Raw genomic sequence first — 24,913 nt, forward strand, 5'->3', positions numbered from 1 at the left:
ATCCGACGCAGTGGGACCCGTTTCTCCCAATATAACCGCGTTGGGGCTCCCGCGCGAAAAATCCATGCCCGTCTTCCTCTCTTGTTGGAATTTCGTGATGACTGACACACACACAAATGCACACACGTGACAGAATAAGCCCGCTACATGATAATTCGCAAATTTGGAAGTGTACATTCTGTTTTGTGTATAAAAGATTATTTACCCTCACTAACGTATGACAGAAACTAACTTGACCTATCAAATCCAACATACATAAAAACGTATCTCTGGACAATGGTGGGAAGGTAGAGTGCTCGCCTAATAGGTGCATTGCGATGGTCCGACACCCACCGGTGCAGAGTTTTGCATCATTTTGGAGTATTTTTGTGACACACAGACAAACACACACAGATACACACACGTACTGAGCGCGTTATTAGATAGCATGATATTCAGCCTGTGAAGGTATATCCAGATACAATGTGAATACGATGGGAATGTGACGTTTTTATTCTAACAGACATGTCTGGTGTCGATTTATGGATCTTATAGATTCTCTTATTCTTATCTCTCGTAATCTGTTTCAATTATTCTCTCTCCCTAAGACTATAAAGACAATGAGTAAATGATGCGTCCAGGTTCATAGAGAACACCGCTCGGGTTTAAAGTGACTCTCATTTCTTTCTGAGTTTCGTGAGATTCTCGTCAGTGCGACGAAAAGGAAGTTGTCATTTGTCATATTCTGAAAACCGTAAGGGCGTTTCCCGCTGTGCTTCGCTTAATGTCAGAGACGCACTATAGGTTGCCAGAGCAGACGATACACTTCCGCTGACCTTTCCCTCTATTAAGCTCGCATACCTCTCGGCTTAGTTCATGCTCTCATTTGCTTTCATCGGATGTCACACTACTGCGAAAATAAACATTAGGAAAACCAGCATCAAGAAGTGGGGACGCATTACCATGTGCTCGACGCCAATAAAACTGTGAAGGAAAAGCGACTTTTGATGGACGTGCACGAGAAGGATTAGGTTTGCCCATCCGATAAAGGTCAACCGAGCGACAGCTTACGTTTAACGCAAGCGAAACATCGTTCGCTTTGTCCTTCCCTTGTCCAGTCTGAAAGGTTACCGCCAAGATCTTGCTTACACCAAGATCTTTGTATCTGATACGCTGATAGGTCTCTTGCCGACATTTCAACGTAGGTCAGTTCTATTGCTTGAGTACATTCTGCCGTTTTTGTCTTAGTACCAGAATTAGCATGTGATTCTATCTATATCTGACCTACCAAGCAAATATCGAGAACACAATCGATCACACCAGCAGGCAAATAAGAGGAAGATTAGCTAAAGAGTTTAAAAAAACCTACAGAAGGAACTCCATGGACATCGAAATAAAATGGTTCCAAGTTACCAAATGTTAGAAATATAGGTAGGTGCTTTAAAAAAAAAACGTTCAAAAGATTAGGACAAGTTAAATAATTAAAATAGCTGCGTGTGAATGGTTGATGCTGAAACGAAATGATATTTGTTGAACAAGTTCAAGTCACACAGAATGTGAAAAAGCAGAGACAGGAGAAGCGTTGGTGAAGGTCAAGACAAGTGGGAGTAATTAAAAGTTCGAGAGTAGACCACTACGCAACCACTTGACGCACGCGATCTTATATGAATGCCAAAACGAGTTTCCTCGATGTATCTGAAACACCATGGCGTAGCACTGGTTAGGTAAGCAGTGGCCACTCAGGAAGGCTCAGGGTTGATCTAGCATCCAGCACATTCTCACTGAATCCATTGCGGAATAGTGAGTACACATGAATGCAAGCGATGGGAATTGAACCAGAATGGGATTGCAGGGTTTCAGCGCGCACTGCCACTGCGCAATACTCATCAACGATGTCCGATGCTGATAGTGGTTGTTAGTGTTGTTTTTGCCTCAATTTTTACCGCTGGATTGTTCTTCTAATAGAGCTGTTAAATGCAACTGAGTGTTCTTCGGAAGGTGATGACTTTTCTATCTATTTTTCGCTCCAAAAAACTTTGTTTCTGCTCGTTTTTCCATGAAAATAGAGCACTTTTCGATCAAAGGGTTGTAATGTGTGATGTGTCATAGAATCTGGGAATAAATCAAGCGGTGGAATAAGGCTGCAGCGCTTGAGAAAGATCAAAGATTGCCTATTTGTTGTCCATTTGACGCAAAGTCTTTACATCACTTTTTTCACATTTGCGAATTTGTCTGCATCTGAACGCGTGCCATTTGCGTTGTCTGGAAGAAGGAACATCTTTAAGTGTGTTACTTGTCAGTGTCACTAATTCATTCTACAAGCAGTGATAAGTCGAACAACTCTCTAAACAGAGGAAATGTTCACTCAGTGGGCGACTTGCAGTTGTTACGCTGTTTATGAGGTCAAAGCCACGAGGGCCCAAATCACAAAGGTAGGTTGTTCGGAACTCCTTTAACTGTTCCCGAGATTTTTTCGACCTTGCACCATCACAATGAGTCGGAAGAGACCTTAAAATGATAAAAAATACGCAAGTACGTTGCGATTATTTGTTTAACCTTTTGCTCTAAGTTTCTGTTTGATTGCTGGCAGAAGGAAACCAGTAAATATCATTCTTTTTAAGAAACCGCATCCTTCTCCATGCTCACAATTTGGATATGCGTCTAAAATGTGTTTTCTTATCCCATTAGAAAATTGCATAGATGAATGAGTCTGTCCATTTTGCTATCTATGCTAATTTTTTTCAAGCTAAATAAAGGTGATAAACTGTACGAAAACTGTTCTAAAATCGAAACAACAACAAGCCTTCTCCAGTCCATGTAGATAAAATAGTAGAAGGCGATCCATTCTGTGTCCGTTAATCCCCTGATACTGCTTCTCGCGCATTGTTCAAGAAAGTTCGCGAGACTTTTTTCTTCTTGATCCTCAGAAAATGTAGGAATTTTGTACACTACCAAAGACACATTGCTTCCCGAAGACAGTGTCCAGGCGGTCTGCAAAATTTTGGATATCCATTTTCATATAGTTGTGGTAAATAATTCCGGGAAAAAATGAGTTGTGCTCCAAAAGGGAGTTTTAGGAGGAAAACACTACAAGTTTCTCGACTAAGAGGTTCCTTGAACCAATAACTCCTCCTCTGGTGTTTTAAGCCGGAGAGGAATCTTTCTTGCCTTTTGAGAGCTCTCTCAATAATTAGGTTTGATGTTATTAGTTTATCGTTTGAATTTGCCTCTGCTGTACGTGGCACCTATTTTCCTTATTTCTGGTACCGTGCTCCACTTCGTTCATAATTCTAAAATTCCCGATTTACATAGGTTAGGAATATTTCAATCCAAAAACACGCTCCGATTCTCCAAGCGATGGTTGTACTCCAGAGAAAGAGGGCCGCGAATCTCAGGCTTGCTTTGATTATAGGAGGTGGAATATTTGGAGAGAGTTCGATTACAAGGTTTTCTTCGTCTTTTGGGGAGGGCAAATATACACCTCTAAATCCACTTTGCGATCTCAGTTTCTATCCTGGGAAGGAATAGGTGCAGACAAGAACTTCTGGATTCACTTTCTCGATTTCCTTCCTTTATTTTTTATGGGGATATCGGTTTGTTTCAAATATATTCGAAATCATCAGAAAAGAGTGAATTCACCTTTGTTTCCCTCTAGTTCTTAAGTTCCAGTAGCCGTCAGCATTAGTGTCATCCTGCGGGCCGGTCGTTAACGCCCGCTGGTTGACTGCGTATTTGCGGGCTGAGCGCGGAAAGGACGACGGCAGCCGGAAGTTCGGGATGCGGTCAACCCGAAGACTTTTCCGATTGGTTGTGTTGTAGATGGGCTTCATATCGGTTCAGTTCAATCGAACACTTCGGATTTTGTCCCAGAAAAAGTGGAGATGTTTTGCGCGACGTATATCTTCACACGTCGATGTGGATGTCATCATTATAGGTACGCCTTTTTTGAATTTCCAAGTTATTAATCTGCCTCTGCATTCGGTAATTCGTAGGTTTATTTACAAACTACTGTAGAAGTTATGAGAGTGGCACTCCAGTGAATATCTTAGTTCTTCTGGGAAACTCATTGTTTTATTGGGTTGGCAAGTAAGTCGTGAGAGTTCTTTCACGTGAAAATGTGCATAAAATATTGTTGTCTTAGAGTTTTACATATTATTTACAGTTACAGTATTTGGTTTTACATAATATTTGACACAGAGTTTCTCGCTTTATGCGATAGTACTGTATTGATTTTGTAATTCTGTTGATTCTTCTTTTTACGGACTCTGAAAATAGAGTGTCAAATGGACAAAACGTAGTATTTTTGAAAACATTTTTTTTAAATTTGGACACGGGCGATCGGTACGGTCGCTGAAGCTGAGATCCTATGTATGGGAAAGGAGCAGTTCTTCAAAGTGCCCAATCCAGGCGGTCTTTGCACTCCAAAAAGGAATTTTCCCTTAAAGACGGATCACACACCGCTCATGATCACCATTTTCGTGGTTAAAAGAAGAATTCGTTTTGTATCCATTTTTTTTAATCAAAAGATCAGTAACAGGTCAATTGCACATTGTCAGTTGTTGTTCTTCGCATCGTTTTCGATGACTTCCTCCCATTGTTCTTTTTTGTCTTTCTTTTGATGCTTCCTCTCGGTCTTTTCCATCCTTTCGTTTTCATTTCATTTTTTTCCCTCAAGTTTTCCTCTTTCTTAGGTTTTTGTGGTATCAATCGATGCCCTCCATACACCATCGTTTTCGCGAATAGTTTCAACGGCTTTGTAATCTCAACTAAATTCAGAAGCGGCCTTATGGAAGATACTCCGAATTGTTCACATGACACTATGTTGGTGGTCTGAAAGAGAGAATAAATGAGACTAAGAAAGAAAGAACTTTATTGTCGCGTAGAGCGAGGATTTCTTTAAGAAGTGTTGTCTCGCAGCGCTTTTTATTTCTCCATGAATTCTTGGGTTTCAAGAAGAAAGCTCACTATTTATGTCTCAACCCAATAATATCTTCTTGTCAAGAGCTAGTCGCAATTTCTGGAGTTCTCGCCATTGCAGTTTTCTTACTTTCACTCTTCCGCATAACTTATGGTTACTGCGGGTTTTGCTTGATTGCGAATGTCAGATGTTAAATGTCATTACTATGAGGTTTGACGTGGCAGTATGTTACAGGAGGAGGTCATGCTGGTTGTGAAAGTGCCGCAGCAGCTGCTAGATGTGGGAGCAGTACTGTACTGCTCACCCATAACAGGAATACTATTGGAGAGATGAGTTGCAATCCAAGTTTTGGTGGCATTGGAAAAGGTAGATTATGATTATGTTAGCGTTTTGCATCTCAGTGCTTACAACAGTCTTCGGGTACCGCTATTATGAACTGCCGTATGCGACAGCGGTGAATCACAGGCGGTTGGTCTACCAGTTTTATATATGCTTAAATGAGGTTATAGATGTTATAGCTCCGACACTTCCTACCTATTAAAAAATTCGCTAATGACTGAGAAGTGTGCGGCAGTTCCCCTGGGATGTGATCGCATCAAAACCACCTGAAGTCCATTGCAGTTGCATCAGTTACTGCTCTAGACTTTAAGTAGTCATTCGAAGAGGTGCGATGGAGCCAGCTGTTCCCATCGAGGTGGGATCATCGCTAGAGATGAGATTTATTTCTGAATTCTGAGTGGAGCTAGCGGTGGTCCAGCCTCGACCGCAACCACTGCTTCCAACGCGCCGATTCGCTTACGCAATTGCATTAGGTTCAAGTCGTTTTGAGAAGGATATCACTCACTAATTGGTTTTCCACATAGGTCATTTAATTCGGGAAGTTGATGCTCTAGATGGCGTTTGTGGGCGAATTTGCGACAAATCGGCTATAACGTACCAAGGTATTTGATTCACCTATCTTTGCCTTTTTGTGTTTTTCCTTTTGTTTTTTCTTACTGAAGCAAAGCATTGTGTGCATTATTTTGTTTTTAATTTCCATATTCTTTTGTCGTTGAGCCTGGGCACTCTTTGTAAAGAATAGAGTTGAATTATGCTGTATGTCACAGTTTGCTAGTTGGAACTTTTATTTTGCTTTGTAGCCTGACATTCCAACACACGTTTTCTCTAGAAGCTTTCTGTATTTGCAATTTGGACCACAACATATTTCTCCTTCACGCAATCGTAGTGATTTTCAAAGTCGGCGCGGATAATCCGCCCGACCACAAAACGGTGGAACTGAAGGTTGGTTGCGCTTGCCCCCATTTGGAGAATTATGTCTAGTAAACTCGAGTTAATATCACCGGAATAGCGGGAGAGAAATGTGATAATTGGTCCAAATTGCGATTATATCGGCATTTGCAAGCCTTCGAAGAGGACGTAAGTGTCGAAATGTCAGATTAGAAAGCATTATAAAAGCTTACCCAGCAATCTGAATACTTCAATTTTGTTTTCGTTTGCGGCATTCTAGTAGAACATTACTGATAAAACAGTACGATAACTGTTCACTTTGAGTCTTCTCCTAAAAACGGTGTTTCTCTGTCTATAAAGCAGCCTGTACCTTATTTTGACTTTTTTCTGTTTTGTTACTGTTTATTTTATCATTCTTTTGCACCAAATAGCTTTCTGTTTATTAATCGTAGAGTTTATATGCAGCATACCACGATGTTGGGGTCTCTCCAGGAAAAGATGGGTTAGGAATGTAGATTGTCCGCTACTCATTCAGGCTCAATTCTCCAGTATTTGTCCTGACAAAAGGGATGTGAGGAACGGCTCTCCCGTACGAATTTTCCGACGAGGCATCGTTTAACGCACCTCCCCGTACATGAATAATGTCTGCGAGCGAGCGGACAATAATCAGTGATTTCCAAGCCGCCCATTTTGGTAGTAAAGCCAATGGTTACGCTCCTGAGGAAGCCGGAGCGTGTACAGAATTAGCATTCTAAGCTATCTGGTGGGAAAAGACAATATTAGGAGTGTAGATTACGAGCACAAGGTGGGAAAATCCGTGAAGGTAGGCGGTTCCTGGTGACGGTTGGGGATAACTGAAGGTTAGCACGCTTATGCTCGTAATCTACACTCCTAATATTGTCTTTTATGGGGAGATTTCAGCATCGTCATTTCCGTGTTGCCTTTAATCAGAACGTTTTCCTTGTTTCAGCTTTAAATTCTGGTCAAGGTCCCGCTGTTCTTGGACTTCGAGCGCAAATTGACCGAAAACTGTACAAGGCTCACATGCAAAAGGTATTGCACAATTTTCATCACGTAAATGTAAATGTGGTTTTTTTCTTGGTGTGGTTTGGGTGTAGGTAATGCTTGTTTTTGGGGTCACTTGTAGAAGTCTGATTGTCACGTGGTGGCTCTGCTTCTGCTAAACGCAATCAGACATCGGAGTGGCGAGAGCGTACGAACTACACGACTTTCACTGTTATGTGGTGCAGGTTTTCCAAACACCTCAGAAACTGCTAAAAGGTGTTGCTGTTCAGCAAATCACCGTAGCATATACCCTGGTAGGTCAAATACCTGAAGGGAACATAAAATCTTTGATACTAAAAGTGCTTGCTACTACCACTATTACTCGACCAGAGTATTTTTATTACAATCAGTGACTCACCTACTACGATACGATACAACTAATACTTTGCACTTTGTTGAAAATGGATCCTCACTAACTCAACGTTTTGAATGTCTTCTGGATTCGGAACTTTTGCTTTGAACTTTGAAAAAGTTGCTCATCATGAGGATGCGGGAAACTCGAGTAAACTCGAGTAAAATTGGGGTTGCTCGTTGTTTTCTTTTGTTCTATGCACTCAACACAGGTGGCATTCTTGTTTCTTGCTTCATTTCAGTGCCTACTGCGAGTTCTAGTTATAGTTCTGTACATTAAACAGATGTCGAGAATCAAGGACGCCTCCTCTCAGTATTATTCCTCTCCGCAGTCAACGTGAAAACCACTGGTTGAGCTGCCTTAAGTTTAAGTAACATGTCAGAAGAGCCTTTGAGATTTCATTAGTTAACTCTCAATATTTATCTGGAGCATGGCTTCAAAATCTTCGTTGCTCTTAATTAAAGTTTCGTGACCAGTAAACTCGAGGAGATCCAGTGGTGAGAATATCTTACCACACTGGTATTAATCTATTTCGCTAGCACTAATATATTTATCTTACGTCAAAATAGAGAAGTGACGAAGAGATACCAGCAGAATGTTTCTACTCTTGACCGAGAACTCAATACAAATTATATTTCAGTTGTGGGCTGTATTTTGAAGGAAAAGCTGAACAACAAGGTTATTGCTACATTTTTAGCTTCGACTTCAAAGTTCTCATAGATATTCTACTTTATAATAAATATTTGCATTTCTCTATGGATAACTTTTCAATGAGTAATTTCGAATGATTCCTTACTAAACTCACCGTGAAGAGATCTCTTGAGAGCCTCATTCTGAACATTTTCCGACCTTGAAATTAAGCAAAATAATTTCGGTTCCTTGTGCTTTTTTGTCAGGTATCTGCTAAAAAAAAGTTCTCAATTTGGCTTGACAACAGTTGCAGAGAACGTGTTTTCTCTAAACTCAGTACAACGAATTCCTTCATTTTTGGTCTAGCTTAAAAACCAATGATATTATCGTGTTCCTCACCATCGGGATTTTCGGACAGGAAATCTCACTTCTCTGTCCCTAACGGGGATGCAGAAGAAGAGAGAAGCACTAATAGATACTTCGTTAAACTGCTATATAAATCCGGTCCCATTACTTAATTTCGGTTCCAGTGGTTGCAATGTGAAAAAAGCTGATTTCCCCGTTCCCTTGTCGAAATCGCTCATTCGGCATTCACAAAAAAACAGTCATACTTGCCAGACATCGTCCCATGGACACCCTCTCACCAATAGAAAGGAGAGACGCGCTCTTCAGTATACATGTCCTTCCTTAAGTTACTTCATCATTGTATTATGCGAGGAACGTTTTCTGCAACTGCCAGCTTTTCTTTATTTTATCTACCTCCTTATAACAACTGGATTATGTTCGTGTGCTGTTGTATGTTATGTGTTCATTTCTAGGAGATTTTTTCTACACCAAATCTCGACGTAGTTGAGGGTAACGTACAGGCTCTCGCTACAGAAGATAGCGGTAATAAGATGCGAGTATCAGGTGTTGTGTTGGAGAATGGTACAAAGCTTAGGTAGGCATTATATGACCAGTAATTTTGTGTTAAGTGATGATGAAAATGATCGCTTTAGTACTGGCCACTGTTTTTAGGGCAAAAGCAATTGTCATCGCAACTGGGACGTTCTTAGGAGGAGAGATCTTCCTGGGGAAGCAAAGATGGTTTGCTGGAAGGATCGGGGAAAAAGTTGTTTCACTGCATAGTTTTACGAGGTCATTTTGAACGTTTTTGACTGCCTCTTTTAAGAGCGCTATCGGTTTATCGAAATCCTTCCGTGAGTTGGGATTTCGTCTCGGTCGTCTTCGTACCGGAACTCCACCGCGGTTGTTGAAGGTTCACTAAATACTACTAGGTATAGTCACTGGTACTTATCTTTGCCCTATTGACCGCAACTTCGACAACACATTACGTGGTTATGTTTGAGACGTGCTCCATCTACTCTCTGCTCTACTCCAATCGAGAGTTCGTTGTGGCCCTACAGGCAAACATAAGTACTGGTGCCTGTTTGTGGGTTGCCTTCGCAGCATTTTTATTCAGAATTCAATCGATTTTTCTCATTTCGATGTTCGCGCTCCTGATCCGGACCCGATTCCATTTTCATTTATGACTGATCAGGTATGGCTGCCACCGAATGAACAGGTCAGTTTATGCCGCAAATTTCGATGTCTGCCATCTGAACTTGTCTATTTCAGCTCCCCACCTATCTAGGGTACACAAATGACGATGTGAGAGATATTGTTGAAGAAAACTTAGCTGATAATGAACACATAAAGGCAGAAGCAAGCGGACCTCGTTATTGTCCATCATTAGAATCGAAAGTGATACGCTTCCGTAATCTCCATCATCGTGTTAGTTCTTCATTGGATTATATCCTCCTGCAGTTCTTAGTTGTAAAGAGAGTATAATGAATCAGAAGGATATGTTGTTTTTTCATTATATACCTATGCACAACATCTCTTATCGCTTACTACTCCCCTTCTAATAGCTGGTAGCGCAGTAGCAAGGCTAACAGCAAAGTTTGTAGCCACGAGTGCAGCGCTTTCTAGCAGTTTTTCCAATTTCCTAATTATGCAGATAAAAATGGGCTGATTAAGAGAGCGAAATGCATGTTCGGTTATCCTGATCCATTCGGGTTCACTTTGCACCCATCCACATATGATGACGTCCCGCTATTTAGTAGATTTGTCTCCATTTCGTCTCAAATCCAACTTTTCGATATTCCTTTTCGCTGAATTTTTGTTGTGCACCATATGAATGCATGCAAAATTTCTCAAACTGAAGCACTCGACATTATGATGTTCAGGAAAGAGGATTCAGATCATCTGGCGTCCTTTCTGCTTGTATTCGTTCTCTAGCACATGTTTTTGCTGCGAAAGAGAAAATGAAAAAAGCGAACATTCAGTAGTAAGCTATCGTACACTCGATAATAGTCTTATTTGGAGCTTTCATGTACCTGCGTTATTGAGGACACTATTGACTTTACTAAATACTAATCTAGTAGGAAGTAGGAACTAAGAATTTGTACTAGTATTCCACGCTCGCATACTTAGTTAAAGCTGTTATTCTATTCAGGTATTCCTGGAGCACGAGGGTCTTGATTCGGAGCTGATTTATCCTCAAGGGATGTCAATGACGTTTCCTCCAGAAATCCAGCTGAAAGTAATGAGAGCTATCAAAGGCTTACACAAGGTTGGTAAAATAACGTTGGAAACCATGAGTGGGTATTTCTTGATTTGTCTTCCTGATTGCTTGATTTGTTTGAATATATATCGTTCTGTTTTCGGTCGAAATTGCGCAGCCTGGATATGGCGTACAGTACGACTTTGTCGATCCAAAACAGTTACATCCCACTCTTGAAACCAAGAAGGTGAAAGGACTCTTTCTCGCCGGGCAAATTAATGGGACGACTGGATACGAAGAAGCGGCTGCTCAAGGTGAACTATAGTCGTTCAAATATGGTGACGTATGGTGTGAATTTCTTGTCAAAGTCTTTGCATGCAAAATTTGTTACAAAAACGTTCTGTACAATCGCTTTAAAGGTGTTGTTGCTGGCATAAATGCTGCTGCTTCGGCACGCAACGAAGAAGGAATGGTGATTCGTCGCTCTCAAGGTACGATTATCCTCACTAGTATCGTATCTTCGTTTGCTAATGTTCAGGTTGCTTTCATTTTTAATACTTTAAGACTGTTTTTTTTGCGCTATACACAGTGAAAGTGGACCGGATTGGCAAATATTTTGAAAGAAATGTTATTTAAGAATAAGTTGCTTCCTTAATAAATAAGAAGTCATAACAGGCACAATAACAGCAGCCCTTCGGGAAAGAATTCTTTCAATTTTACTAAAATCATTGCTAAAATTATGCCATGCAAAAACTATGAAAAGTGTTATACATTTGAGCACAGTTTGAAAACATGATTTTCGACGTGAAGTAGTCCGCGTCTCTTCAATTTGAAAAATTAAAAAAAGTCAAGTAACATTTAATGCGCTGTATTTTGTTCGCTATTATGAAAACAGAAGAGGTGCACAAATTATGTAACCCCACCACAACTTTCCGTTCACAGCGTAGATTAACACTAATGTTTATCTATCATTATATTGCGAATAAAACTCAAATTACAGCTGACCAGTCCTTTCTATAGATCGAAATGACGTCTGCGCAGTTTTGCGACATCTGTAAGACATCTTAAGGAATTCGTCATCCTTTCCAAGAAAGACTTTTTTTTTCGTGCAGCAACACAGACATCTTCCCTTGAGTGTCTGCAGTAAGGATGTAGGTTACATTATTCAGAAACGTGTTGTATCATTGTGACGCATCGCGTCCTTTGTGAAGATGTGCGTATAGGGCGAATTTTACTGTTTGTTTTGCTGTTAAGCTGCATCTGCAATGTCATCTTTTTGGGAGTTAGATTTCTTCCCATTTCTTTCTGTAGCTGTGCACGATTAGCGTTTCTTTGAAACCGCAGGCGTAGTGAAATATCAAAATCCATTTCAGAATAGCACTAACTATACAGAGTTAAGGAAAACTACTGCTGAAATTCAATTTCTGCAAATCGATATCTGTGGAATGCTGCCCTAGCATCAGCAGCAATTATTTAGAAGCAGCGTATCACGAAATTGACATAGTAAGGAAACGTGATTTAAAAAACATAGTTTGTAGTGTAGATTACAAATAACGGAACTTCACGCAATTTCTCCAATTCGCCCTGAAAAAAAAAAACGCCGTAAGAAACGGCCTTATTTGTAACGGAATACGTTAGAACACGCCAGCTTTGTACACGTGCGAATGGTCAAAAGACGATGAGATCTCCTTAGCAGCTTTCCTAGGTAAAACCAGCGACTAGGTTGCCGAGAGGATCGGAGTGTGTGCAAGGGGCGCCTTCTAACGTACTTCATAGGAAAAAAAGGTTGTTCCCTCGTTTTTCTGATCGATTGGGGGTATTGAGCGTAGGCACGCCCATATTCGTAATCTATACCCCGAAGTCTCAGGTTTTTACGCTGGTTCAATTTCGTGACACGCTGCCTTTAAACTAGTGAAAAATGTTTTTTTTTTTTTTTTGGAATTTCGGCTATGGTGGATTCTAATTGTGCACACTTATACAAAACAATGGGACAGAAATTAAATTCTCTACAAACTGAAAGGTGAACAAACAAAAAGGGACCAAACAAATTGATAAAAGCTTCTTTTGCATCACGTAATCCTACTCGCAAAACAATCATACATAAAAAGATGGACTGTGGAGAATAAGAAGAAAGAAGCCTCGAGAAGCTTGTAGCGCTCTGTTGAGAGACTCCGTTGCACGCCTTCATCAAGGATTTGATGCATAACACCGAGATATAGTTGGTTCAAAGCGACATGAAGCTCGCTGCAGTTATGTAAACGACTGCACTCGAAGCGGTACGGTGGAGCTAGCGGCCTGGATTGAGAGGAGCCTTTGCTTGCACCACTATCGCTGCAGTTCGCGATTGTCGCTCCTCCTGCCATAACCATCCTCATTTGTTCGATTGGGTGTGGATCAAATAAGGGGTTGCAAATACTGCTACAATTTGGAGCTGTTGTGAATTGTGATTATCACTCTAAAGGGATGTTTTCTGATGTTTTCTCCAGCTCAAGATTTGCATCTTAGTTTGAGTTTTCTTGCCATTATTTTATTTTGTTATTTTTCACATTATTGTACCTGTTCCTGTTTCTGTTTCTCTCCATCGCAATATCTCTTTGTGGTACTGCCTTCACTACTACATCCGAACTCTTCTAGGCTATTTCTCAATGTTTCTAAACCGCATTTTTTTACGTGCATGTTGATAGGTGTTTAGGATATATTGGTGTTTTGATCGATGATTTGACAAGCCTGGGTACAAATGAACCATATCGAATGTTCACTTCGAGAGCTGAACATCGGCTGCATCTCAGGCGAGTTGTAGATTATGTGTGGCTTGAGACTTTGTCCTTTCAAGTTGTTCTCAGCACCATTTTTATTGATCTTGAGAACAACTTTAAGTAAATAATCATAGATCAAATCAAGAGAAAGTTTTCTCTTTTTTTTGAGTTAGTGTTTAACTGCATTCTAGGTTTTGGATTTGTTCTATACCTTTAGTTTCAATTTACACTCAGCTTAGATTAATTGATTAATAGATGGATGCTCTGCAGTATCGTTAACATTCAGACCTGATAATGCTGATATACGTTTGACGGAGATAGGACGGCATTGGGGTGCGGTTAGTGATTTCCGTTGGTCTCGTTTTCTGATAGAGAAGAATGCTGTCGAGAGTACGACGAAGACGTTGAAAGAAATCAGGATGAGTCTTACGAAATGGTCTACCATTATACCCACTCTTCAAACTAAGAAGCTCACAAAAGGTATTCTTGTTTTCATTCATTAATTTTTTTTAAGAAGAGTATGACAGTTTAGTTCTATCTGCGTACGAAATTATGTATCGCCATGACGTTCCACTTAATGTGCTGAAGGAAGCATTCCCTGAGCGACTGCCCAAATGTATGCTCGGAGACGAACTACGTTTGGAAAATCGTGTAAAATTTGAGGCTAGTTATGAAGGAGCAAAAAAGAGGATGAAGACAAAAGTGAGCTGTTAAATATGCATCTTTCTTGTCCAAAAAGTGTTGTTCAGATGGATGAAATTGACCGCGAATCAAACAGTCTAATTCCGGAAAATATAGACTACGGAAGCTTGCAAGGACTCAGCGTTGAATGCCGAGAAAAATTGGACCGTGCCCGTCCAGTAAATTTAGCTGCAGCGTCCAGGTAAGAGGTTGAAACTGTTCACATAGTGCTCAAATCGAAAAAGTTATGGTTTAAAAGATTTGAGTTTTGATTATTATGAAAATGCCTCCCTTCACTTTTCAGAATTCCTGGTGTAAAACCGGATGCAATCATCGCTCTTCTTCGTTTTCTGAAACGGCCAAAAGTTGCAGAACATTCTGTGTAATATTGGCGTCACGAGAAGGATTTTGTTTCCTGCTCAGTCAAAGATTCATCTTATTGCTTGCTACGGGTTTTTATCTCCTATTATTCATATCGTGATAACCTCAACATTTTAATAAAACTGGAAATTAAGTTGGTCGTTCGTTCTTAGAATGTAACTTTCCTAGTGGAGTCCTGTAATTTATCAGCGACCTGAACCCACTAATTTGTTCGATGCACTACTGAATAAGGATAAAAGAACCAATTGACATTTTAGTGTTAAATATAACAATTACGAGTTTGTACCACAACGCATTTTACAGCATTTTGGTGCAATTTTGTAATTTTGGACCTCGATAGGTTAGGCATTGCAGATTTAGGGGATTAGCGAAGTGGAGCTACGCTCATATTCGTAATCTACACCCCGAACTCTATATTCTCACACGTTTTCCAACTAGTTCAGTTTCGTGATGTGCTGCTCTTAATTCTGAAATGCACACAGGTCTCCTATTAGTCCGCATCGTGTTTTGCGTGCCTGTGATAGGTATAATCCTGCTAGGAAATTCATCGACTTATTCTTACATACATACCGTTACTGAACAGGTTGTTTTTCAAACCGAGTGTTGCTAAAAGTGCAGGAACTCGAACCACTGATCAATACGAAGTGCCGGAGCCAAAGAGGGAAATCATGCAGAATCTCAACGTTTGCGCCCCGTTCCGTCTGCGATTCGTCCCAAGGGGATTCGACGAATTGGGCGGGGCGCAGCAGTTGCGCACTGCAACAGAAGCTGTCGTAAGAAACAGTTCCGGGGTCGTCCGTTTACATTGATACAGGGACAGATGAACGGAATCACCCTCTTCCCCCAATCTACGACCCCGTATAGGCATTACCTGCCTGAAACCAATACCACCCCAGATTCGTGGGGTGATGCCTTTAACAGTAAAATACTACAGTCTTCAAAGTTGTAAGTACTGCTGAAGTATGTTTAGCTTCTCTGATAAAGTGAGGAAGTCGTTTCTTCACAGTACTATACAAGCGATGGATAAGTTTTTCAGAACAGCTTGTATTTCTGAAACCACGAAATGTTCTCACCACTCGTATCTGTGTGGTCCCAAAGTCATCCGCAATCTTCATCATCGTAATGTTTTGTGACGTGCAAATGCACATTTGTTCCGGATTCCGTAGTAGATTTCCAGAAGAACCAACAAAACTTACTAGTGTGTTCTTTAACTCACTACACCAATCCATATTTCGGTATGACAAAGAACAATGTAAATGAGAGAGTAGAAGAGGACAGGATTCATGGAATGTTAGAGATGATAGGCAATGTTTGTAAATAGGAAAGATTTTCTCTTTTATGGCAAAGAACCTTGGAGTGTACATTAGTTTATTTCATGATATCCTCAATTATATGTTAAACGTTCTCGAAAATAGTATTCTTTTCTGAACAAAGGACTCATAAATCCCATCTGACGTGCAGTAAAAAAATCAAAGTCAGTTTCGGAGTGTTGAAGGTCAGAGCATTTCCGTGCAAAAAAAGAGGCAAATTTTGAATAGAAGGACACCTCTGTTTTCTCAGTCAAGTAACAATTCCGTAGGATTTTTCCTTTTTATGGCCTGATTAAACTTAGCCTATAATAACCTGCTTCTCACCAAAACCCGTTCAAAAGATCCAGATAGTCTACGATACCACGAATTAAAATGATAATAGTTGTTAGTACTTTCACGAAGATATCACGCTGTTATCTGCTGACGAGATTTTTTGAAATTCGAACATTCAAGGTAGCGTATTGCAGTTGAAGAAAAGAATAAAAGGACCAAATTCTGCGGGGCGCTGCAGATTCAAGGACCTTCACCACTGTCTATCTGGTACACATCTGGTACAAATTGAACTCAGGTAATAATATGTCTTCAAACTATACGTAAGTACAGAGGAAAGAGATGGAAGAAGAAAATCGAAGCAGAGCACATACTTTTTTGGTAGAGCTATTCTCAATGTTTTCAATACGTCATAACATCCAATGAAATCTTGAACGCATCACCCCTCGAATCTGAGGTGGTACGGATTTCAGGTTAGTTTAGTCAACTACATTTTTTCCCAAATTACAACTACAGTAGGCGATCTGCCGTCGTTAGACTTTTTTTGAACGTTTATCTTCTATTCAAATGGAAAAATATTTATTATGCCTATCATTCTCAAAATTAATTTGTCAAATCAGAAACATTCCAGCAAATCATCATTCAGATTTTCCTTCCTTGAGATTGTTGAACACTTCACTCAGCATCTTATTGCACATCGCAGCGTACGGGTTCAGAGCCACCATTTGTATTTTTGCGAAGGACGATCCAAAATCTGCGGCTTTTTGGAAGTCTGCCTGTTTAGAAGAAAGAGGTTTTTAATTTGTTGTGACGTTTGCTCCAAGTCCCACTAAGATCATAAAAACGTTAACACTATTTACCCTGGCAAGGTCGTCCTCTCCGCGAAGCCTATGGATCATTGCACGCTGCACGAAAGCTTGGCAAGCACTTTTTCCAGTGCCCTTACTGATAATTATGGCTTGTTCCAAATCGGTGAGCGCTTCTGTAGAACTAGACTACAATCAAAGTCACCAAACAGAAACGACCCTACCTTCTGGCTTCCCTGCTAACCGTAACGCTTGTGCTTTGTTGTTGTATGCTGAAGGATTCATCGGACATTTTTCTATTGCTTCAGAGAATTTTCGGATTGCTGCGTCCAGCTGACCGGTTTCAGCGAGGCGAACTCCCTCCTTCTCCAAGTTTCGCGATTCTTCGATGCCAGTAGCAGTGATTGGAACGTCTTAACTTGGAGCAGTAGTTGAAATACGAAATAAAAAAAATTTAATCTCCTACTAAATTTGTATGTGATGTTATTGCATCGCTGGGTTAATCTTTTTTTTTCATCTGTTTGTTTAATACATTAATTGTCACAAATTAAATTTCACATAGGTTCTTCCTCTCGATAAGATTGTTTGCCGCAAATATAATTTGGAAAAAGTATGCATCTGACCATAACAAAAAAAAAAAATCCTGATGACCATCCTTGCATGGAAATCATCTAAGAATCACTTGAATAATTTCTGAGAATTTCACGGCTATGATGATTTGTAATAATTCATGTAATGTAAAGTCTCAATCCAGCTCTCACTACCCGCCAAATTTACCTCAGTTGGTTCTTACAACGTTACAAATTTGGCTTGAGTTAAGAGGAACTCTTGAAGACGTCTTTATTCATAGTACATCTGGCGAGACTGAGTGTACATATGTAATGTACACTACTGATAATCACAAAGGAAAAGTCTACACATATTTTACAGTTCCAAAGAACGTGATTACAGAACATGACTTCTTCGAGGAAAGCAATAGCTATTATTTTCGGGTGTTGACTTTCAAATTGAAAGTTAAAAACAATGTGAAAAAAGATAAATACAAATTCTAGTGTAGCTCAATTTTCATTGCATGCCATCCGTAGAAATATGAGATTCTATGGATATAATATGGATTTGCTCTGATGTCCTCTCTAAAAAGCTTATCTAATATAAATAGCAGATGCTGGAGAAAAGTCATACTGATTTAAATTGACCAAATAAATACATAGATCAAAAGACTTTGGAAAAAAAGACAAACTGATTCGAGGAGGTTTCCCTTTAATACACATTCTACAAACTCTTCATTAACTTTTTACTTTCATTTTTGCAATGCTGCATTTTTAGGAAAGTTCGTGAAAGGTTTCAAATGATTTGGTTTGAAAGCATTGAAGTGTAGTTTACAAAAAGCTTCTTTACCACCTTCAAGCCCAGATCCGCCGTCAATGTCCGCTACTTCCATCGGCATTAACGGGTTCAAAATATGGTTGAGAACTGCGCGATCCTTCGCTGTGATCTCTTTCTCACACATTATTGAGAGATGGTCTTCTGAATTTTTTTCAACAATTCAGGATGAAAATCATAGCAACATTTAACCATTTTCATTGAACAGGTAGGAACTCAAATGCAAGAAAAAATAGAGAGGAAATTCAGGCGTTGACTCAGGTCCTGCTGTGGTGGATCGATCAACAAACCTGGACAAGGCAACTATCGCAGGGTGACCTTATCATCACATGTCGGCATTGATAAAAACAACACCGGCGGCAGCACACTTGCAAGTAGTCGCGCGGTCTCTTGAAGGACAATCCGACTTCTTAGTGTAAATTCGGGCCAACTATCTGTTTTACGGTTTGCTTTGCAGCCTTAGGGCGGCGTGATCGTTACATTTCTCTTAAATTATTAAGGGATTAAAACTAGTGCTTCTTTGCTAATACTTCTACCATAGATGCCGTTAAAATAATGTACTTTATGTTTGTAAAGGTTGTGTTGCAAGTGTCTTCCTAACATATTATTCACTTGTCTCACCTTCTTTTCCCTTTGTTGTTCGATTTGCTCGAGTTGTTCCGAAAGCGTGCAAGAGCTGCGCCAGTGGGTCCTCTTCTCCCTTAGTACAGATATTAGTAATTTTTCAAAATAAAAACTTTCTAACAATAGGGACTACTGTTTTTCTACGTTTTACTTTGTATGCAGTTTTTCTACGCTCTGGGCGGCTGTTATTCAGAGATTGTCGTAAAACAGAAACACTTCTCCGAACAACCTATTTTCAAAAGTTCATAAAAGCTGACTCGAAGGAAATTTTTAGAAAAGCTACCTCTGGTTTTAAGTAGTACAATCTACAAGACTAAGAGAAGCGTCTTCCGTCAAATACTAACCAAATGACAGTGTGAAATCTGTTCTGCAAAAAATAATTGGTACGAGACAATTTCGTAAGACTTTTTGTGGTAATGTTTTCAATTATATTCAAAATGTGCACGAGATAAAAGAGGAATACTTCTAATTCCTTTCCTTCATGGAAAAAGCAAAACAGAACTGAAGAAAATATTCTATCGTATATATTAGGTTGTTCGGATGTAAACGAGACTTTCGACTCAAACTTTCAAACATCACAAAATTCTTTATAACAAGTCTTTATTCCAAACAATATTCTCCACAACTATCAACAACGCTTCGCCATCGACCATGCAGGTTGTGGATGCCGTCCCCAAAGAATTTGGGGGAGTCGAAGTATGATGCGACCCAAGATCAGACTTCGTCGATATTGTTGAACTTTTTCTCCGACAATCCGTGATGCATCGATCGAAATAGATGGTAGTCCGAAGGAGCAAAGTCCGGACTATACGGCGGATGCGGCAAAACTTTCCAGCCCAACTCTTCGATTTTTTTTTCGATTTACGGACAGCTTTACTTTCATCACTCAACTTATGAGGAACCCATTTGCCGCACCGATTTGTCTTCTCGATTGCATGCATGCTCGTCAATTGTCGAATTCGAACATCCGAACTCTAGGGCAAGTTTTCTTGTAGTTTGTGTCGGGTCAGACTCGATCGCCTTCCTCAGTAATTCGTCGTCTACCACTTGAGGACGACGTCGGTGTTCTTCGTCTTCTAAGCTCTCATTTCCATTTTCAAAGCGTTGAAACCATTTGTAGCATTGACTTCGCGAAATCACATCTTCAATAAAATAAAAATAAAATAAATAAGTAAATAAATAAATAAATTTTTATTTTTAAGGAACAAAAAATTTTTATGAAATAAAAAAAATATTACAGAAATCAAAAATAGACAAAAAAGAAAGTAAAATATACAGGAAAACGCCAGGAACAAAATGGAACCAAAACTGTCCAAATTGCTGTTCGAAATTCGTAAAGTTTCGAAAGTCTCGTTTATATCCGAACAACCTAATATATTCTTTTTGGGCACAATGCCAACGTTTTCACAAACACAAACACATGAGAGAACAAGCCCGTTGTTGTATAGCATGATGTTACTTTTAAGAGTTTATCAGTAATAGTCATTATCATCGACCCCGATGATAAATAAGGGGCGTAGCGTATAAAGCACCGTTCGCTGTTGTGGTTATTTTCGTTGCATAACGACTTGTACCGTCCAAGAGTGCGGCAGACAACACTCTGCCCACTCATTACTTCACTCACATTCTCTGCCTGCTGTATAATAAACACATCTCACTGAACCACCGTTTCGGTCTGTTCAATTAGGGTGATAAAACCCCTAGGTCTGATTGATTCATCCCGTTTTTGGGGACGCTCCCGTACAAATTAACTGGAGCTAAATCTCTGAAATAAATCAGAGTAACCCACGTCAGTTGTGAGTAATTTTCTCCCGTACACAACGTACCTGGAGCTAAATCTCTGACTAATCACAGCTGAGTAAATTTTGGAAAGAACTTGCCAAAAAATGGCTCTTCATTTCCACAAGACACCAATTGTTATGAGCGCATTAACGCTTGAAAATTTAATCTCCAGATATAAGGAGTTCACAGCAAAGGCTTTGCAGATTTCCTACCGTAGACGAAGAGAGGTACGAAAAATGTAGGTCAGCAATTACCCTCCTAAAGAGCGGTATCATATTAGAGATTAGAGAAGGCAGAGAAAATCTGCAAAAATTGTACAATGAAATAAGGGACGAGTACAAAAACTGTAAAAATAAATCTGAGAAGAAAGACTTAATGCTCGAAATGGAGCACATTGAATATGAATCTCAATTGCTAATAGCTATAGCAGAGGCAAGTGACCTCATATTCATGTTAGCTGCACGATTAGACGAAAGCAGTTGCATTTTAGACAGAATGAGTTTAAAACTCGGGTACACTACCCGCTGTACAAGGGGCGAAAACCAAAATTCAGATGAAGTAGAAACCTAAATCACACAAAATGACGATGGTGAACAAAATAGCAACCATAATGAGAGTGAACCGAGCACTTCACAATCACCTTGATCACCTTGATCACCTTGACTCCCGTTGATCTTCGAACTGGTCGAGCGGGCGCCAGTAATTCTTCCATTTGTCCCGATCGCGTGCCAGAGTATCCCAGTGGTTCCTTCTTTCGAGTGGGAAACGAAGAGCATCATATTTTTCTTTGAAGGACTTCGTTAAGAAATCTGACCATCGGGTCGGCGGTCTTCCTGTAGTGCGCTTAATATCGCGGGGAACCCAGTCGCTCACGGCTCTGGTCCAACGGTTGTCATTAAAGCGCATCACGTGTCCGGCCCACCTTATTTTACTTTCCTTGGCAAACACGGCGGCGTCTCTAATCTTCGATCGTTGACGTAGGAGAGAACTTCGAATCCCGTCCCTCACTTGCGTGAAACGGGATACTCCTAGCATCACTCTCTCAATTGCGCCTTCAATAATGCTTACTGCGTTTTCTCCCTGCTTGCAAAATGCCCACGTTTCCGAAGCATAGATCAGAGCAGGAAGTACGGTGGTGTTGAAGAGGTGAACCCCGAGCCGGGTGTTCTTGGTCCTCTTTACTATATCCCGATGCTCTTATACGCTCCCCAAGCCCCTCGTCTCCTCCTGTCCAGCTCTGAGGTCAGGTCGTTCATCATGTTCAATTCCCGACGGAGATGAACGTAGCTGGTGCACTGGGATATGTTCGTTCCGTTGAGCGTGAATGGGACATCCGAGACCCATCCGTTCCGCATGAACATCGTCTTTTGTAGATTCAGCTGAAGACCGATGCATCCACATGTTTCGTCGAATTCGGTCAGCATTCGTTCCGCCAGGCTGATGCTAGGTGTTATCAGTACGATGTCATCAGCAAAGCGCAAATGGTGTAGCTGCCGACCATCAACCTTCACTCCCATGTTGTCCCATTCCAACTTTCGCATTGCGTTCTCGAGGGTGGCTGTGAATATTTTAGGTGAAATTGTATCACCCCCTCTTAATGTCAATGATGATGTTCTTGTAGAATGACGAAATTCCGGTCGTGAAGTTACTGTACAACTCTCGAAGTACCTTTATATACTGAGTAGGGACTCCTTGGTTGTCCATGGCTTCCACGACCGCTTCCGTCTCAACTGAGTCGAAGGCCTTCTTTAGGGCGATGAAGGTGAGACAAAGCGGCATCTTGTACTCTCGTGATACCTTGATAAGTTTCGAAACAGTGGTCAATCGTGCTGAATCCTTTTCGAAACCCTGCTTGCTCGCATGGCTGTCCTTCAAGACTTTTTCAATCCTATTAAGGATCGCTTTTGTAAAGAGCTTGTAGATGACGGACAGTAGGCAGATTGGACGATAGTTGCCGATGTCATGTGGATCTCCCTTTTTATACAACAACACGGTCTTGCTGATCTTCCACTGTTTAGGAACCCTGCATTCCGACAGATAACGTGTAAAGAGCCTCGCCAGGGTGTTGATGAGTACTGGCGGAAGGCTCTTCAGGTGTTCTGGTCTTATTCTGTCGGGAGCGGATGCCGTACGATTTTTTACCGACATGATAGCATGTCGTATTTCGGACGGGAGAACCTCTGGAATGACTTGTCCGCCTTCCCTCAGATGGTGAGGAGGCAAGTGGACATGGCTGTCGAAGAGATCAGAGTAGAAGTCGTAGATGATTTTCTCCATCCCCCTTCTCGATGCAATGGCTATTCCCTTTGGGTTCTGGAGAGCAGTCATCCTCGTCTTGCGACTGGCGAAGTCTCGACGGGCATAGCGGATGCTTTTCCCCGCCTCTGCAGCTTCAGCCAGCACTTCTGCTCTTCTCTCTTTAAGGTCTTCCTTTATCGCCTCTCTGCAGAGCCTTGCGAGCTCGAACGTGAGTTCTTGGTTCCCTGCTGCTCGTGCTGCTCCACGCAGGCGTATCAGCTCAAGAGTTTCAAGAGACAGGCGCCTCTTTTGGTGGTTTTAAAACTCTCAGCCTTCTTTGCGCAGTCGTGAAGGTGTTCAACAAGCCGGTCATATTCCTCGTCGATGTTGTCCATTGCGGAATCTTCCCAAAAGCCGACTAGCGTAGCGAAGAATCCCAGATCAAATCTTCCTCGGAGGAGGCGGTGGTGCGATCCGTATAGAACTTTGGTACAACAGCGACGTCCGTCAGGCAAAACCTTTTATTGACGATGATGTGGTCTATTTCATTACGGTACCCTCCACCGGGTGACTCCCACGTCCAGCGTAAAGAAGAGGGCTTCTGAAATTGCGAGTCCCCATGGATGGTCTTAGTCGTCATGATGAACTCGGCGAGCCTCTCTCCCTGGTCATTCCATTGTAGGCCGTGGGTCCCGATGTGAAGTTCCTCAGGCGTCCTTATTGGGCCAACTTTAACGTTGGAATCGCCAATTTTGACCTTGTAGAAAGCATGATCTTCTCGGTAGAACCCCTCCAGGTCCATATAGAAAGTGTCGACTTCTTATTCTTCGTAGCTTGATAGCGCCTTCGTAGCGTAAGCGACGAAGATAGTCAAAGCTGGTGTTGGACTACATCTTCTCATCCGCAGACGCCTGATTCGGGTCGTAAGTTGTTTGAAAGAGTCGATGTTCTTTGCCATACTCGTTTTGACGAGGACGCCAACTCCACCAACACCTCTACTGTCGCATGTTCCTAAGAACAGTTCTTCTCCAGTCTCATATACGGCGTTGAGAGGGTGACGTCGTCTCGTCTCGGTCAGTCCGATAACGTCGTACTTGATCTTCTTGGCTTGCATCATCAGATCTTCGATGGCCGCTTCCAATGCAAGCGTACGTGCGTTATAAGTACAGATCGCCATCCTAGTCCTTTTCCGTTTTGGTAGCCTACATGACTCCTGCAACCTAGTCCTATGTGGCGTTACCGTACCAGGCTTTCCTCCGGAATCAGGAAACTTTTTTCTATTATTGTGTCTTGCGTAAAAGTTTCAAAACCCATGGGCAGGTTGCAAGCCTCTAGTCCCATGAGTTGCTGGGAGAACTTTCGTTCTTCCGGACTGGACGTGTGGAGCTTATTTGTTGGAGGCGACTCCAAACCGCCTCCCTTGCACCTCCCAGTCACTTGATTGCAGGCTTTGGCCGGACCGACAGGATACAAGGATGTCATGAGTCAGTCCTGGCTCAGCAGAAACAGGGAGTCCATCTCCTGAATCCACCTGCGTCTCTGGGCAAGCACAAGGTCGCTTTTGGTCCGCGATTAACCCCCTATCCGCCAGCCGGGGACGCGCCACGTAGCCTCGCGACTAACCGGCTGTGATCCCTCTAGTGAGGGAGATCCGTGGACTATACAATCAGGGTTGCCAAATTCAGTCGACTCGGTACAGAATCAAACAGAACATTTCCGTTATCTATCGACAAAACCTCCCCAAACATCTCTACCGAAATTTCGCGGAGATGCTGAAGAGTTCGCCGAATACTGGGCGATTTTCGGGACACTAGTTCATAAAAGCAAAGAGTTAAATGTCATGGAAAAAATACCGCTACTCAAAGAAAGCTTGAGAAGGAGAGCTCAGACTGCCATAAAAGACATAAAACTGATCCCAGAAAACTACAACTGGATCATAAAAACATTGTAGGAAACATACTGCAAT

General features: G+C 41.3%; 7 protein-coding genes across 8 annotated transcripts; 1 reads left to right on the plus strand and 6 right to left on the minus strand.

Annotated features, from left to right (window-relative positions):
• Positions 1 to 3,798: 3,798 nt before the first annotated feature.
• RB195_017587 (uncharacterized protein) lies at positions 3,799 to 14,539 on the plus strand (the record flags this gene model as incomplete). The annotated part of the gene is made up of 17 exons (XM_064184650.1): positions 3,799 to 3,913; positions 5,132 to 5,263; positions 5,761 to 5,838; positions 7,095 to 7,177; positions 8,990 to 9,111; positions 9,189 to 9,282; positions 9,343 to 9,429; positions 9,634 to 9,735; positions 9,789 to 9,944; positions 10,669 to 10,785; positions 10,895 to 11,030; positions 11,136 to 11,207; positions 13,409 to 13,505; positions 13,759 to 13,952; positions 14,005 to 14,174; positions 14,222 to 14,355; positions 14,458 to 14,539. 17 exons carry the CDS (start codon positions 3,799 to 3,801, stop codon positions 14,537 to 14,539), a joined length of 1,971 nt encoding a protein of 656 aa, XP_064040531.1.
• Positions 14,540 to 16,752: 2,213 nt separating this feature from the next.
• RB195_017588 (uncharacterized protein) lies at positions 16,753 to 21,744 on the minus strand (the record flags this gene model as incomplete). Of its 2 annotated transcripts, none has more annotated exons than XM_064184652.1 (7): positions 16,753 to 16,890; positions 16,975 to 17,096; positions 17,145 to 17,333; positions 18,322 to 18,447; positions 18,925 to 19,003; positions 19,211 to 19,232; positions 21,368 to 21,744. In XM_064184652.1, 7 exons carry the CDS (start codon positions 21,742 to 21,744, stop codon positions 16,753 to 16,755), a joined length of 1,053 nt encoding a protein of 350 aa, XP_064040532.1. The 2 variants fall into 2 exon arrangements, with proteins under 2 accessions (XP_064040532.1, XP_064040533.1); XM_064184651.1 differs by lacking the exon at positions 19,211 to 19,232 and adding an exon at positions 19,843 to 20,069 and having other exon boundaries at positions 21,350 to 21,488.
• Positions 21,745 to 21,890: 146 nt separating this feature from the next.
• Positions 21,891 to 22,250, minus strand: RB195_017589 (uncharacterized protein; the record flags this gene model as incomplete). The annotated part of the gene is made up of 1 exon (XM_064184653.1): positions 21,891 to 22,250. The coding sequence occupies one exon, from the start codon at positions 22,248 to 22,250 to the stop codon at positions 21,891 to 21,893; it is 360 nt and encodes a 119-aa protein (XP_064040534.1).
• A 43-nt stretch (positions 22,251 to 22,293) lies between these two features.
• RB195_017590 (uncharacterized protein) lies at positions 22,294 to 23,037 on the minus strand (the record flags this gene model as incomplete). The annotated part of the gene is made up of 1 exon (XM_064184654.1): positions 22,294 to 23,037. The coding sequence occupies one exon, from the start codon at positions 23,035 to 23,037 to the stop codon at positions 22,294 to 22,296; it is 744 nt and encodes a 247-aa protein (XP_064040536.1).
• RB195_017591 (uncharacterized protein) lies at positions 22,294 to 23,342 on the minus strand (the record flags this gene model as incomplete). Its single annotated transcript, XM_064184655.1, has 2 exons — positions 22,294 to 23,207; positions 23,273 to 23,342. The coding sequence occupies 2 exons, from the start codon at positions 23,340 to 23,342 to the stop codon at positions 22,294 to 22,296; spliced, it is 984 nt and encodes a 327-aa protein (XP_064040535.1).
• A 23-nt stretch (positions 23,343 to 23,365) lies between these two features.
• RB195_017592 (uncharacterized protein) lies at positions 23,366 to 23,749 on the minus strand (the record flags this gene model as incomplete). Its single annotated transcript, XM_064184656.1, has 1 exon — positions 23,366 to 23,749. One exon carries the CDS (start codon positions 23,747 to 23,749, stop codon positions 23,366 to 23,368), a length of 384 nt encoding a protein of 127 aa, XP_064040537.1.
• Positions 23,750 to 23,767: 18 nt separating this feature from the next.
• Positions 23,768 to 24,124, minus strand: RB195_017593 (uncharacterized protein; the record flags this gene model as incomplete). The annotated part of the gene is made up of 1 exon (XM_064184657.1): positions 23,768 to 24,124. The coding sequence occupies one exon, from the start codon at positions 24,122 to 24,124 to the stop codon at positions 23,768 to 23,770; it is 357 nt and encodes a 118-aa protein (XP_064040538.1).
• Between the last annotated feature and the right edge of the window lie 789 nt (positions 24,125 to 24,913).

The sequence above is a fragment of the Necator americanus genome, chromosome II (assembly GCF_031761385.1).
Source record: "Necator americanus strain Aroian chromosome II, whole genome shotgun sequence".
Taxonomy (NCBI): domain Eukaryota; kingdom Metazoa; phylum Nematoda; class Chromadorea; order Rhabditida; family Ancylostomatidae; genus Necator; species Necator americanus.